We start from the raw sequence: 16,262 nt of genomic DNA on the forward strand, positions 1-16,262 counted from the left end.
GTTCGAGCCCTGGTCTGGGAAGATCCCACATGCTGCGGAGCAACTGGGCCCGTGAGCCACAACTGCTGAGCCTGCACGTCTGGAGCTTGTGCTCCTCAACAAGACAGGCCGCGATAGTGAGAGGCCCGTGCACCGCGATGAAGAGTGGCCCCCACTTGCCACAACTAGAGAAAGCCCTCGCACAGAAACAAAGACCCAACACAGCCATAAATTAATTAATTAATTAATTAATTAATTAAAAAAAAAAAGACAGGGTAAATGCTTAAACCTTTCCCTTTAAAAAAATATAATAATAATAATAATAATAAATAAATATTGATATGAGGGAAAACACATACACACAAGCGATTGTAGGATATCAACTTTTTAATTTAGAAAGAGTAATCAAGCAATTATCAGGGAGAAAAGATATGCCTCCCCAAGTCTCTCAATAGCACTGGCCACCCACGTGGCTCCTCTGCCCTCAGCAAGTGGAAATGAACTTACTTGATGTCACACAAAAGGGACACACCTCTCAAGATCCAGTGATCTGGGGACAGGACTGTTCGCAAATACACCACGGTGATGAAGGTCAAGTCAGTTCTCCTCGGTTTCTTGTAAATAGGGCACACATACAGCTTGGGGTCCTTGGGCGCTGTGGAATTCATGGCGAAGATGTGCAGCACGGGCAGCTGCGTGAAGAGCACCTTGGGGGTGGATTCCGTGAGCTTCCCGTTCCGTCTGTCCCAGGCTGCTCCATCCAAGTGCAGCCCATAAATATACACACCTTCCTGGAAGAACCAAGCGTAAGGTAACATGAATTTTTTTAAAAAATTAGGTGCTGTGAGATGGGCATCCAATGCTGTAATAAAGGTTGTCAGTTTGGAAAGAAAATGTACACCAATCTTAAAACACTACCAGAAGAAGAAAACACCACTGGACGCATTCCGTTAGCGAAATACTGAGCCCAGTGTTCCCCTGTGGCATAGCCTGAGGCTATGAGCGCTGTTGAAATGTTCCTATTACTGGAGATTTGAGCCTGGGGGTGGCCTGCCTGGGACTGCAAACTTAGCCAGCAGCACCAAATCGCCTCTGCAGGGAGATGAAAGTCTCTGACAGGGGTGGTGGGAGCACAGAACAGGATTCAGAGCTGGATGCCACTCGGGATCTCAGCCTACGCTGGCCAAGCCAACATGTGGCTCTAATTTCATCTCGGTTGTCGGATCTAGTGAGACGAGCAGCCAGGTCTGACAAGCAGCCAGGTCTGGCCAGCAGGGGTTCGAGCAGGTGTGATGGAGAGAGCAGGTGTGATGGGCGGAGGGGGGTGGTGGCGAGGGCGGTGAGAATTGGTCCAAGGGTGGCTGACCTCATCCTTGTGTCTCTGTCATTCACACAGTAGGACCTGCCCTCAAGGGCCTCATCATTAAATCAGGAGACAAGACACACACACACACACACACACACACAGAACAAAATGTAAAAGACATGACTTGAATACCAGCACACGCTTGTTAGAGGGGCTGCCTGATGAACAGCACTGACTGAGGCTAAGTGCAGTGACTTGAGGTGAAAGGTCAGTAAGGGCTGGAATGCTCGGGGACCCTTGTGGAGGAGGTGGCCTCGAAGGGTGGGCTGCATTTGGAAAGATAGAGGAGAAAAGGTGGGCATCCCAGGGAGGAGCAATACTACAAAGAAAGGATGGGCAGCAAAGCCCAAGCATTTTATAATATTTAGCAGCAGGTTCAATGGTTATGAAAAATAAGTTAGGGCTTAACTGTGGAAAAGTGTAGATGCCAGACTGAAGAGCTTGAACTTTATTCTGTAGGCAGCGGGGAGCCATAGAACATGTACTCAGTAAGAAAAAAAGTCTAAAGGGAATTACGGTGGAGACTCCAATAATCACGTAAGATCATAAGATATACTTATGTGGAAGATGGTGACCATTTTTCCATTTCCAGTGAGGATAGGGTAAGGGGAAGTAAAGGTAGATTATAATAAAAGAGAGGGAGATTAGCTGCAAAGTGTTTTCTGGAATCCCTCATGTGAGCTAACAGTATAAGAACCATAATTTTTGAACCAAAACCTGAAGTACATGATTTGACAGTAAAACCATGGGCAATCCCAGAAAATCAGGACATATGATACCATCGTTAAGTCAGTAGGTGACAATTACCACATGAAAATACAACCACTTAGGCATCATCCAATAGTAAACTGTATCCTTTTAGGCTCCTTTCACTCTAAGAACTTTGCAAAGTCGTAGTTAGAAGGTGTTGTGGATTGAATAGTCTCTTGCAAAAACTCATGTCCACCTAGAAGCTCAGCATGTGACTATTTGGAACTAGAACCTTTGCAGATGTAATTAGTTAAGGTCATAGTGGATGAGTATATGACTGGAGTTCTTATAAGAAGAGGAGAAGATACACAGAGATACACACAGGGAAGGAGGCCACGTGATGAGGTAGGCAGGGGTTGGAGTGATGCAGCTACAAAGTCAAGGAGCACCAAGGTTTGCCAGCAGCCACCAGAAGCTAGGCGAGGGCCGTGGAGCAGATTCTCCCTCAGAGCCTTTAGAAGAAACCAACCTTGCCAATGCCTTGATTTTGGACTTCTGGCCTCCTGAACTCTGAGAAAATAAATTCCTGTTGTTTTAAGTCACCCAGTTTGTGGTACTTCGTTACAACAGCCTTAGGAAACTAATACAGATCTTGGTACCAGGAAACAGGATGCTGCTGTAACAAATACCTGAAAAAGCTGGAAGAATTTTGAAGGCATAGTTGAAAAAGCCTATGTTTCCTTGAATCTAGAGATTGTTGGTGGAAATATGGAGGTTAAAGGTGCTTACTCTGGTGGGATCTCAGACAAAAATAAGGACCATGTTATTGGAAACTGGAAGAACGGTGATCCTTGTTATAAAGTGGCAAAAACGGCCAGAACTTGGAAATCATCTGGTCCAGCCCCCTGATTTGACAACCGAGGGAATAAGAATCATAGAAAGGGAAAAAGGAGCTAAGATTTACTGAATATCTATGTGGGGTCTGGAACCAAGCCTAAATGATCCCATTGAAGTCTCACAGCTATCTTTACTGAGGTTGAATTATCATCCTCATTTTACAGATGACGAAGTTGAGGCTCAAAAGAGTTAAAGAACTAGCCCGAGTTCAAAGGGCAGGTAAGTGTCCCAGCAGTGGCTCCCAGGGGTGTCTGCTTATCTTAAGAGCCTCTGCCCTTCCCCCACCCAGGTGTCCTTCCACACAGGATCCTGCAGCTCTTGTCAATTCTGTGAGTACCCCACAGCAGTGGATGGAGACGGGTGGAAAATCCTTTTCAGTAAACACAAGTGTAACTTGTAATTACAAAGAAATGCAGTCTGGGGAGTTCCCAGTGCTTGTCGTTCATTCCCACTCTGGCAAATGCTGGAGGTGTTGGCATGGAGGTCTCCAGGTTACAACCGAGGAAACCCTCGCTGCAAAGCCAAAGGACTTAACGGAGACACTTATAGGTCAGTGTTCAGCAGAACTTGAACTTTGAGCCCCAGCTCCAGGACTGTCCCTGCTGTTGCCCATTGGCACCTACCACAGGGGGTGACGTGATCTCCTCCTTGGTCTGCCGCAGAACTTCGTTGTGGATGGTCACGGAGTCCAGGGCCCAGCCTTTGTGGGCGCGGGTCACTTCTTGTCTCATTGCCGTGAGGAAGCCTTAAAAAAAGAGAAAGAAATGATTTTGATGCCTTGGTGCAGTCCACTCTAGAAACAAGAAGGGGGTCATGTTAGTTGCTTATCCATCTCCAGATGCGTGCCCACCCAAGAGGAGTTGAGATCAAGCCTCAGGGGGGATATTTCTTTCAGTGTTTTGTTTCAATGAACTAAATATGCCCTGCCAGCTGACAGCAGGAAAGCAGCACCCTCTCTGCCTCAGACAAGGTCTTGGTTTAAAATTCTCCTGGGATTTCAACCACTCAGGTCTGCTAAGGGTTGTAACCCAGTGCTAGCTTATAGTCTCTGTTTGAAGATCCAGTATCTAGGAATAAGACTGAAATGGTCAAATATTCTGAGAACAGCATTCCAATTAAAACTTGAATCAAACCATTATCAGCGTCTATTTGCTATCATGGAACAATTTCATTTAGTCTAAGGAAATAAGGCATAATGCCAAAATAGAAAGCCCGACTTTCAGTTTGATCAAACAAAGCAATCACACTGGAAAGGAAAGCTCCATGTTTTAATGTGCATAATACAGTTATTTTAAGACAATACATGGTTCTGTATATTGTGTCCTTTCTTTAAACTTAGTATTTGCAAATCATGCCATTCAATTCAATAAGAGAAGTCTATCTTGTAGAGCAGCATTTGATGTTTAAAAAGTATACCTTAAACTTCAACATGGACTTCAAAATCCTAGGAAAATTTATCTGTGACCTATATATTATATTTTGGCCTCCATGTTAATACTGGAAATCATGAGGCCCTTTACTCATAATCACGAGTAAATTTTGGAACCTGTGTGTCCCTACTACTCCTAGATTTGTGAACTCTGAGAACTTTAATGCACAAACCACCACATAAGTGATAATATTTTATCAGGTTTGAGTGGAGTGGAAAGAAGAGGGGAAGTTACAAGGCATAATGGCAGGCGGTGAGTTAATATCCCTTGGAATTAGAAAGAAAGAATAGGACCCTAGCCTGCTTAGTGAGAAAGTCAAGTTCTCTCCATTCTCAAGCCCCTCCCTCATTATTAAATTAGACACTTGGGGAGGTACTCATTCATTCATTCATTCATTCATTTGTTAAATCTCTTAGGAGTGGCCACCATGTACCAGGTACTGCTCTAGGTAAGATGCCCACAATGATGAAGAGGCCATCCATGAACCCTTCATTCAAGGAGCTCAGTCTAGAGGCAATGTAGACATACAACACGATGTTGTTATGAGTAAAGAGGTGAGAACAACGTGGACCACTCGGGAAGACAGCTCAGGGAAGGCTGAATTGAGAAGATGAAGTTGAAGATGAGTCTTGAAAGGATACGTAGGAGTTTTCCAGATGGGACGATTCCAGTTAGAGGAACAGCACATGCAAAGGCATGCAGGTCTAGGCTAAAGGTGAGGAAATGATGGCAGATGAGGTTAGAACAAAGGTAGAGGCAGGATTTTTCAGGGTCAGAGTTTGAACTTGGTGACTTTGTGGATGGTGGGAAGCCACTGAATATTTGAAGCAGGCAAATAATTTGGTTGTATTTGCATCTTATAAAGTTTACTCAGACCCCTCACTAAAACAGGATTTGGGTGCTCAAGAAGAACCCTTGCATTAATCCAAAAGAAAAGTTGGTCAATCAACCAGAGTAGCTGATTGAAGGACTTTTATAAGTGATTCTTATAAGGTCGTAGTTTCATAAAACCAAGAGTGCCTAGTAGGAAAGGATGATTTTACGACACAAAATGTTAACTACAGGGAATAGGAAACATGGTGGAAGCTTGTCTGGCAGCAACTGCTGGTCAAGGCCTATCCGTACTCTACGTGTGGAGTCAGTTGAGGTGATCTGATCAGTGTGATTATGTTGACTTCCATTTTAAATACTGGGGATCCCATTTTTTAGTAGTTAACATGTTGTGTGTTTGGTAGTCAGGTATATATGACCACAATAATAAAATCCAATTCTCCCTTCTAAGTGACTCTATGAAAATGTCATTTTCATCACTCAACATTAAGCTTGCATTCATGTGGAGTATCAGACACTGTGTATCCATGTAGAGTACCTGGAATTAAATTGACCCTATTTTATGATATTTTAAAATTCATCACTGATCTATGAATCTATCAATACAAGGTCATAATGCACAAGGCATGAAACCTGGTCTTAACCATCCATCTGCACTAGTTGAATAACTGGATTTTTCTACTATATTTTAAGTTCCAAATAAATTGCAAATTTGACCTCACTCCACATGGCACTCAGGACAATGCCATAGGTGCCAGGGGAGGGATGAGAGGGGTTCTCTCTTATGTAACACAGCTGAGACACAGATTTCAGTCATTGACGGAGAGCTCTGAAAAACTCTAGTGTGATTAAGGAGAGACCATCTTCTCTCTTCTCCCTCCTGGGGAATATGCATGATGTTGCCTAGCTGACTTCAACAATAAGCCTCTTAATGTTTAGGAAGCACTCTTGCCATGTCAGTAGATGAAATCTAGAATACATATTACCTTGAGCTATTAAGAAAGGAAAATATTAAATAAATAATTTGAGGCCTGAGAGTGGAGGGTAGGAAACTGTTCCATGGGTCATTCCCACTCAGAACATGGAGAAGATATGTCATTTTTTCTCAAGTCTTGATAGCTATTTTTGGCCTCCTAAAAAGAAGAACATGATCTTGCAGAATTCAAACCGTAGAGAATCCACTGAATTGCTCTTTATTGAATTTAAAAAATGAATGACCATCTTTCTTGTAGACTGATATCAAGTCTAATGGAATCAAAATCTCTTGTTTTCTGAAGCCTATATAATTTTAAAAGACTATTGATATATTTTTCTTTATAAAAGCTTGAAAAGTGGTACTATTGTCTTGGCATTAATTTAATTTTAATAATTCTTAAAACAAACTTCAATCGTCAGTGGTGGAAAAGTGATTCAGATGTTCATGTGTTTGACTCAGAAGAGAGAAACAAAAAGTTGGGGAAAGTCCTTAACAAAAACAACATATTCTTTATGAGATTTAACCACCCACACGAAAATGGGTGATTTAACTATTCAAACATCTGAGTGACATGTGGGCTAACTGAGGTGCTTTAAATTTTTTTTTGCCTTCCAACTCATACAGCGTAATGAATTCTTGTCAAGCTTGTTCTTTTAAAAAATACACTTTAGGGACTTCCCCGGTGGCGCAGTGGTTAAGACTCCACACTCCCAATGCAGGGGGCCCAGGTTCGATCCCTGACCAGGGAACTAGAGCCCACATGCATGCCGCAACTAAGAGTTTGCATGCCACACCTAAGGAGCCCGCCTGCCACAACTAACGAGCCTGCCTGCTGCAACTAAGACCCGGCACAACCAAATAAATAAATAAATGAATAAATAAAACATCTTCCCAGCAATCAATAAAAAACATTAAAAATTTATATATATATAAAAAACGCACTTTAAATCTTGGATCATACTTTGGAAACTCAGGTCTAAAATAACACTTGTTATGTCTTAATTCCTACAAGAGTCCTGACCCAACATTTCAGCAAACACATTACTGTTGTTTGACATGTGCAATCAGTTGGCTTGAAGAAAGCCATAGAAGGCTTTCGGTATCAATTCAAACAACGTCTTGGAAGAGACAAAAGAAATAACTAATCAGGAAGTTTGCTCTTCTCAATTTTACAAGGAGTTGGTTGGTATTCTGTAATGATGGTCCTACAGGCATCGCTTTTTTTTCTTTAATAAATGAACCAGTCCTTATGTAATGGGCTTATGGTTGTTCAGTATTTCCTGTCTTATCAGTTACTAAGCCTCGCATTAGCATCTTGGAAGATGAGGACAAATGTTGTTCCTGTCATAACTTTATGACAGGCATTTTTTTCCCCTAAATAAGAGGCAAATGTGGTTCATTGGTAAGTTAAATAAAAGGTCAGAAATCATTAAACAAAGATGGGGATGATCCACCCAGTTGAATAAAAATGCCCCGGGGACCCTTCCTGACGCTTTGCTCGATGCTGTAAGCAGGAATCTTAAACTTGGCTGAAAATGAGAAATATCTGGGAAGTCTTTAAAACTCCCGCTTCCCAAGCCATAGCCCGGATCAATAAAATCAGAATCTCTAGAGCTGGGACCAGGCTTCACTACTGTTTTAAGGCAGGGCTTCTCAAACTTTAATGTTCATACTTATCACCAGGGGAAGGAACACTTACTAAAACACTAGTCCTGATTTGGTAGGTAGGTCGAGGGCAGGTCCTGAGGTTCTGCATTTCTATCAAGCTCCCAGGTGATGTCGCTCCTGCTGGCTGGTGGACCACATATTGGGTGGCAATGGTCTAAGGCCCAGGTTCCTCACACATTAAAATGACCAAAGGAGCTTTTAAAATTAACTGTAAAGAGTCTAGAGGTCTTATCCCCAGAGGTTCTGATGTTGTTGGTCTGGGGCCCCAGGGATTAGCATGTATTAAAAGCTCCCCAGTTGATTCTACTGTGCAGGCAGGGCTGAGAACCTCTGCTCTGTAAAAAGATCTGCATGACAGGACAATGAGAGATCACGGACCCGTATTTGTTTTCAGAACAAATTTGACAAGTGGGAAGAGGAATGCCCCATGATACAAGCAAAATATTAGGAAGGCTGTCAGTAATACGAGCTGACTCTTTCCAGAGTCCCCTGAGATGCATGTATTCTCTGAAATGTCGTTAATCCAGGACACAGTTGGCTCCGGCAAAACCTGAGTACAAGCCAGAGAGCTGGGGCTAATTCTCTTGGCCAGGTTGGGATCAGCTAACCCCGCCATGTCTCATGTGCCAAAATGTACTTCCCTGCACTGCTTTACCTTCTCCATCCCTCCTCTGCTACTTTATGCTTCCTCTCCCTCTACCCAACCTCAAACCTCTCCCCTCCCTCCCAACCTTTCCACTGTTCCCTCTGGAGTGGTTCTGTGGTTAACAGACTCTCCCATATTTTCCACCTCTTCACAGAACATTCTCTCCATCTTCTTGCCCTTACTGGAACCTGTCAACTCTGAAGACACTGTCCTCCCCAGTTGTCCCTCCACCTTTGATGAAAATCTTTGCAGCTTTAACAACCACACCCTCTGGCCCCATGCTCCTCCCCTCACTGTCCCTGCCAAGTGCCCATCTGCCCCCACTCACTGAGCCTCCTGCCACCTTCTGGGTCTCTTCAGTATCCCACTCAGCATCCTGACCTCTCAGTTCCTTGACCTCATCATTTCTGAAGACCTTCTCCTCAACTCCACCTCCTTTTCTTCACTTCCTTCCCTGTTTAGTCTAGACCCATCCCTTTCATCACTTGCTCAGCAAACCCCCAGTGCCAAATGAATCCAAATGTCCTCCTTCTTATACCTATTCCAGGCTGCTGAACAATACTGAGACCATCACACAGTTGCCACCATGGTTTAGCCATCACCAGCCTCGACGGGATTGTCAAAGTCACTGAGCAATCCATTCCTTAGCCCTCTTTCTCAAGTTTCTGCCACTCTGCTTAAATCTCTCCTCTAACACCTTCTTGCTCCTGAGGTCACTTTGCCTCCTTAGTCAAAGAGAAAATAGAAAGCATCAGATGGGAATTCCCTCAACTTCTTGCCACCAAACCAACAAACTCACTTGCATTCTTTCCTTGTTATCCTTATTACAATGGGTGAGGTGTCCCTCCTCCTGCTTGGAGTGCATCTCTCCACTTGGGAGCCATCCCCTCCTGCCTCTTTTACCCCTCTCTTGTATCCTTGTTCTCTCTCTCTCTCCTGGCTCCTTCCCACCAGTATTTGAATGGGCTCAAGCCTGTCCTATCATTAAAAGAAGACGGAAGAAAATGTTTTCTTCTTACAGCTGCTCCTCCAACTTGCTTCTCCTCTTCCAAGCCAAATTTCTTTTTATTTATTTATTTATTTATTTATTTATTTATTTATGGCTGTGTTGGGTCTTCGTTTCTGTGCGAGGGCTTTCTCTAGTTGCGGCAAGCGGGGGCCACTCTTCATCGCGGTGCGCGGGCCTCTCACTATCGCGGCCTCTCTTGTTGCGGAGCACAGGCTCCAGACGCGCGGGCTCAGTAATTGTGGTTCACGGGCCCAGTTGCTCCGCGGCATGCGGGATCCTCCCAGACCAGGGCTCGAACCCGTGTCCCCTGCATTGGCAGGCGGCTTCTCAACCGCTGCGCCACCAGGGAAGCCCCCCCCAAGCCAAATTTCTTGAGAGAATTACCCATGTTGTCCATCCTCATTCTCTGTCTCTGCATTTCCTGGTCTCTCACTCACCCTGCAACCTCATTCCTCCACCTCCCCACCCACTCCACTGAGACTTCTCTTGCCAGTAGTCTCCTTGCTGATAAAGCCATCTGACCACTTTTGGCCCTATCTTACTTGACCTCTGGCAGCATCTGTCCTTCCTTCCTCCCCTCCCCTCTCATCTTCCACCACACTATGCATTCCTGGTTTCCCTCTTTCAAGCTGTTAGGATGTTAGGGGACTTGCTACAAGAGTCAGGGTGATCTGGAGGGTGGTGATGCACAAGCACATATAGCAGAATCCTGGTGAGGATGGTTTTGGGAGGAAGATGAACAGATGGTAGTACAGGTGAGGTTCACAGGAGGATGGAATATTCTACGATGGCAGTTGGAAGTAAGAATCAGAAGCTAACACTGGGACTTTCGATGAATCGGTCCGTAAGTAGAGACGAATAGTTGCATCTATGCGAATGGCTGAGGTCCTCAGTGAAGGGACCAGGGCCAAGGGCAGAACTTGCCTGAGAAAAGTCCACAAAGTGGGCTGAGAAGCCACCCCCTGAGAGGTAGGAGGAGAACCGAGGAAGGTGATGGATGGAAGCCAAGGTATGAAGTGAAGTTAGCAGGAAGGTCACTAGATTTGGTGGCCTTGGAGAGAGCAGTTTCAGTATAGTGATGAAGCCGGCCAGATTACAAGGGCCTAGAGGATTGGTAAGGAAGGTAACCGTGGGCAGAAACCAGAATTACAAGGGATGTGGTTGAGACTGAAGCCAGTGCATCTAAGTGTCTCCCCCACAAAGGCAAGAAGGATGGGTTGTTATTCACTTGGAGGCATTTCTAAGGTGTCCACAGTCCTTCTCTGGTTCTGGGATTCCGGGTCAGGGTGGTGAGTGCTATCACCCAAATTGAGGTTTGGAGGCCTGAGAGGTCCCTTCAGACATTAGGGGCAGCTCTGGTTTGGCAAACGGCAGCTCGGGTACACGCTGAGGATTGTTACAAGATTAGAAGAAATCCCCAGACCCTTCCAATCCTAAAGTTCTATTAATAACCCTGGTGCACTCTCCTGCCCAACAAACATCAGGCTTTTATAACTATCCTCAAGGCAAGCATTCAGAAATTGCTGGTAGCTGTCGAAGTTGCCCTGAAAACAAATACACAGGCAAGAGGTTGTAGGTGGTTTTTACAGGAACAAAAGACAACAGGACAAAAATTATCCATCTCCTTGCTTCAGTAAAATCTCCTCTAACTGAAAATCTTGATTTGTAGTAGTGAGTACTAAGTTGTCACTGATTTCTGCTGCAACGGACTGGCGTGGCTGGTCAAGACACTGAGGAACAAAACAAGAAAAACTAGCACAGTCTGGCATTCAAATGGCATCAAGCTCCAGACCGAGTTAAACATTCGGAAAATAATGATATTGCACCGTTCAACCTAACACTGAGGTGTGAGGCCTCGAGAGCACGTCCAGCCTCTGCCGCCCTTTCCTTAGCAGCGCCTGTGAGTCATGCGGAACATCGAACGGCAAAGCGAGGATACGGGGAGGGGGAAGGGTAAGCTGGGACAAAGTGAGACAGTGGCATGGACATATATACACTACCAAACGTAAAATAGATAGCTAGTGGGAAGCAGCCGCATAGCACAGGGAGATCAGCTCGGTGCTTTGTGACCACCTAGAGTGGTGGGAGGGAGGGAGACGCAAGAGGGAAGAGATATGGGGATATATGTATATGTATAACTGATTCACTTTGTTATACAGCAGAAACTAACACACCATTGTAAAGCAATTATACTCCAATAAAGATATCAAAAAAAAAAAAGGGGGTTCTGGAAGTGGAACGCAGGCAATCCCCTGGCTTGAAGTCAGGCTCATGACCACTCATAACCTTTAAGTTTAAACACATCCCTACCTATGACACAGACACACACACACGCACACAAATCAGAATCTAAATCATGTGTGCATGATGCTCTGCAAAGGTACACCTGTGGGAACAAGAGACCACAGAAATCCTTTGAGAACCCTGAGCAGCACAGCCTTAAACAATATGTGAATGTGTGTGCCAGTGACTGCTGGGAAACCCCAGTGGAGCACAGAGGTTCTCCTGGGCCTGAGTAATCCGCTGGGAGGCAAATCCATGCACTGCCCAAAGCTGTGCCATTGAACAGATGTTACAGGGTCATGGGTACAGAGAGCTTGACCACTTTAATAATCAAATCGAACTGCCACCTGATTGAGCTCATCATTTGCTACAGAAATGATTGTGAAGGGGGCCGAACGTACCAGATTAGTTCCAGGGTGGCTGGTTGACTCAGCCTCTTCAGTATGACAAAATATCAGACTACCACAAGGCGACGGAGCAGGGCTACAAACAGCGTGAGCTCAGGCACGGACTAGGGGGCAAACAAGGCCTGCCGCCTGTCCCTGCGGTGGTGTGGGCCTCAAAGTGACTTAGGCCTGGGGGCCACTCACCGGAGGCACGATGGGAAGCACACATCAGATTGTATCGGATGCCACATAACATTATGAGAACACAAAACAAATGGTCATAGGTGAAAAAAACATTTTCAAGTGTTTTAAAGTCTAGGTAATTTTGACTATACATATTTGTGATGAAACTATGACCTCTTTGCAAACTGCATTGTGTTTTACTTAAATGTGGTTTTTAAAAATTAAATAATTTACTTAAATGTTTTGAGCCAAAAAAAAAAAAATGATTTCATTGAAGGGGACTGGATTAGAAGATATAAAACCCAGGAGATACATCATATTGAGAAATCAATCACGGGTGTCAAAAGGCGATCAGAGAGGCTTGCTGTAATCTCTATGCTTTCCAGATTTGGCCAGGTGATATGGAACAGAAAGTGATTTGTCTCTCATGTCAGGAGAAGGAAGAGGAAGCAGAGAAGTGGTTAGTATGTAGGGAAATTTGACCTCCACTCTTCTGTGCTACAAACAGAAAGCAGTCACAGATAAGGGTATATGTCTGGATGCTCGTGTGTAAAGGTAGGATGCTTGAATAAGTCCAAGACTTTCCGAGACATGGAGAGCCATGAGAGAAAGAATCAGAGCTCAGTTTAAAAACAGAAATGAAGGAAAAAAAAAAAAGAGAAAGGATTAGTATTATTAACAAGTAAAGACAAATAAGAAAACTGATTTGTATTCATATTTCTTTAAATGTTGCTCTGGTTTGTAGTATTTCTTAAGAAATAGTAACAAAGATTAGTTCATATTAATACTTTGCTATTGAGAGTCACATTTCTAATGGAAAAAAGCAATCACTCAGAGAGATTGTGTGCTGTGATATACAACTTAGCTATGTCTATGGAAAGCCAGGGATGAATCAACCCCACTCCCTTGGCTTCTAAATATCAAAAATACACTTAATGATCTCACTTTTTAAAAAAATCACTGATCCTCACCCCTTTGCCAAACCCCAAGTCTGCCAACACACCTCCCCACCTGGATGTCCCACCAGCACAAGCTGACAAATCCAGAGCTCCCTGCCTTTCCTCCCAGCTGGCCCCTCTACCAATGCTCCCTATCTTGTACCTGGCCTTCAACCTCAGCCATTGCCACTCCCCGCGCTCTCAAAGGTCCCCATTTAATCACTCCAGCAAATCTGCCTCCTTCTCTGCACCTGGTTAAGGTCTCAGGCTCTCTCCCCTGGATCCGGTAAAAGTCTCACTGCTGTGGACATCCTTCTTTCAGTCTACACTCTGCCTCCACCTGGGGTTATCTTGTGATCTTTGGTGACTTGCTGTTGCCTTTATGATGCAGCCCAAACTCCCCTGGAAGACTTCACACCCTAGCCTCACTCCCCGACACCCCTGCTCCTGCTTCCTGAGCTTGGGCCACACTGGGCTTCTCTCCCTGGATGTGCCTTATCTCTGCTCGGGCCTCTGCCTGGGACGCTCTTGTCTCCAGTCCCTGCCTCTGCAGACTCTGCTCACTGCCTCCCATGTGAAGCTCTTCTCAAGCCTTGCCTCGGCAGAATTGATCTCTCTCTCCTCTGTGCTGGTGTGGTGCTTCGTCCTCACTGGGTGGAACATTTATCAAATTATGTTGCCCTTGCCCAGAAACAAAGACTCAGCACAGCCATAAATAAATAAATAAATAAATAAATAAAATTATGTTGAAGTTGCTAATATTTCTGTCCTACCAACAAGATTATGGACTCCTTTAGGGCAGGAATTAGGTCTCAAATTTCTCTCTATTGAAAGCACCTAGCAGAGGGGCTGGCAAATGAAAGGTGGTTGAACAATCCTAATTAAGTTAAATGCTATTTCTTCAGACTCCCAAGCCAGGAATTCCCTGGTGACAACTTACTCAAATTGAGGGCTGGTAAGGAGGAAAGAGACTCATAAGTAGACACACAAAATCTGAGAACCATAATAAAAAATTTCCTCCCAAAATTCAATGGAAATTCTGGGAGAAAAAGAGATAAGTGAAATCTGGGGGCTGTCCTTCACAAATCTAAAGTCTTTTGACATAATAATATACCATGTATAATTTAAGTTCATAAAAACCACCATGGTTAGTGTTTTAAATTTAGAAAATGTTAAGGCATTTGAAAATGCATGAAGTGAATGAATGTATGTACACAGAGGACAAATAAATGTCTATTTATTGAAGTATTATTTATACAAAGAAAAGTGCACAAATCATAAGTATACAGCTCCATGAATTTTCACCAAGAGAATACAGCCCTGTAACCAAGATCCAGATCAAGAAGCAGAACATTTCCAAACACCCAAAAGCCCCCTAGTGCTCTTTTGCAATCACTGCCCTCTCCCACAAGGGGAACCATTATTCTTACTTTTAAGATCTGTTTTGCCTGTTTCGATTCCTTGTGTAAATGGAATCATACAATATGCATACATTACAATGTATACCTATGTGTACACTGTATACATACTTACAATGTGTTCTGTTTGACTTCCTTCACTTAATATTATTTTATGAGATTCAACCATACTGCTGTGAGTAACAATAATACACCCTAAATCTGTAAGTGTGAATGCTTCTTAAATTGTATAACTAATGGAGCTATAAGGTGCTGAACTGTAAGGAACCCAGCATCTCTTCATTCTAGCCAAGAATTACTTTAAAAAACTATCCATGTTGTAGTAAGACCAAAAATTGTCATGTTTTTAAACTTTTATGAACTCTATGAGATCTAGTCAGAAACTTATTCAGTAAATATTTCTAGAATGGAATGAAGGAATACATGCAGTGGAATCACAAAGCACTTTTTCAGGGGAGAAAAAAAAAAGCTGAGCAGGGACAGACTCCAGAAGTTCACTGAATAAAACTTTTGCCACATGATCATTTTTTAAATCAGTCAATTTTCTGAACTCTAGGCACATTTTTTTGCATATTTTGGTGCTTCATTTTTGTCATTTTCATAAACATTTAAAAACAGGTTTGAACAAAACTTTTCCACTATTTCACATTGTCCTAACCACGGACTTGCTTGCTGAAGTGGGTGAGAAAAAAAAATGGAGTTTTGCCCCCATATTGTAGAAGCAATATGGCAGAAAGAATTTCAGACTGAATTTGTAAAACAAATATAGCAGAATCATCTGTTGGTCTCCAACTCTGAAAGCACAGGTCCAGCATGCAGCAAGCTGTACCTCTATGTTGTTTTGTATAACATACATTTATCACACAGTGCTACTATACAACTATCCACAACTTCCAAGTTTGCCTACTCTCCTATGAGCACTTACCTTGGGGATTAAAGAAACCAGTCATCCAAAACACATTGGGCCTCCCTTCAAATATCCAGGTGGAAAACTGAGCATTTCTTTCCAAAAGTTCAGTAAACCAGAAGCCCAGTGTGGATGAATCCCAGGACACTCTTTTCCAGATCTGAGGTATACGAGCATCATACATATTGTCCAGAGCATCTCTCAGGTTCTGGAAAAAAGGTAAAGTTAAAATCTGAGAAAAAGAAAAATCAACAAAAGAGGGAGACAACTATTGAGACAATAATAGCTCACTTCACTCATAATGATTGTTCCTTCAATGGCCAATTTTAGATCACTCAGGCTACTGCGAAGTATTGAGATGACTTTTTGCATTCTGTCAATTTCTTGTCTGAGAAATATGTTCATTGAATTAAGATGTCCCATCTTCATCAAACGAGCTTTCACCTAACACAAAGCATACAACACAATGACAGAGATTTTTAAAACACCATCTGCCACTTCTTTTCCAATGACCTCTCCTTTATTCTTTTTCTTCCTCTGGATGTATCTCTACAAGCCCAAATGAACTCTAAAATATCTCTTGCAGTACCAAATTTGCCATTAAGTTCCCCATTTTCTGGGCTTCAAAAACTACTGTTCAACTAAAATGATTTTT

General features: G+C 43.4%; 1 protein-coding gene across 1 annotated transcript in view; it reads right to left on the minus strand.

Moving 5' to 3' along the window:
- Positions 1-409: 409 nt before the first annotated feature.
- LOC118904403 (dynein heavy chain 8, axonemal) overlaps positions 410-16,262 on the minus strand; it is a 325,133-nt gene continuing 309,280 nt past the window's right edge. The window contains exons 87-90 of the mRNA XM_036870462.1: positions 15,899-16,051; positions 15,626-15,815; positions 3,556-3,677; positions 410-770 (exon numbers count right to left, since the gene is read on the minus strand). Of these exons, the coding sequence (XP_036726357.1) occupies positions 483-770; positions 3,556-3,677; positions 15,626-15,815; positions 15,899-16,051 (753 nt within the window). The 3' untranslated portion in view covers positions 410-482. The remainder of the gene's footprint in view (positions 771-3,555; positions 3,678-15,625; positions 15,816-15,898; positions 16,052-16,262) is intronic.

The sequence above is a fragment of the Balaenoptera musculus genome, chromosome 11 (genome assembly GCF_009873245.2).
Source record: "Balaenoptera musculus isolate JJ_BM4_2016_0621 chromosome 11, mBalMus1.pri.v3, whole genome shotgun sequence".
In the NCBI taxonomy this organism is placed as follows: domain Eukaryota; kingdom Metazoa; phylum Chordata; class Mammalia; order Artiodactyla; family Balaenopteridae; genus Balaenoptera; species Balaenoptera musculus.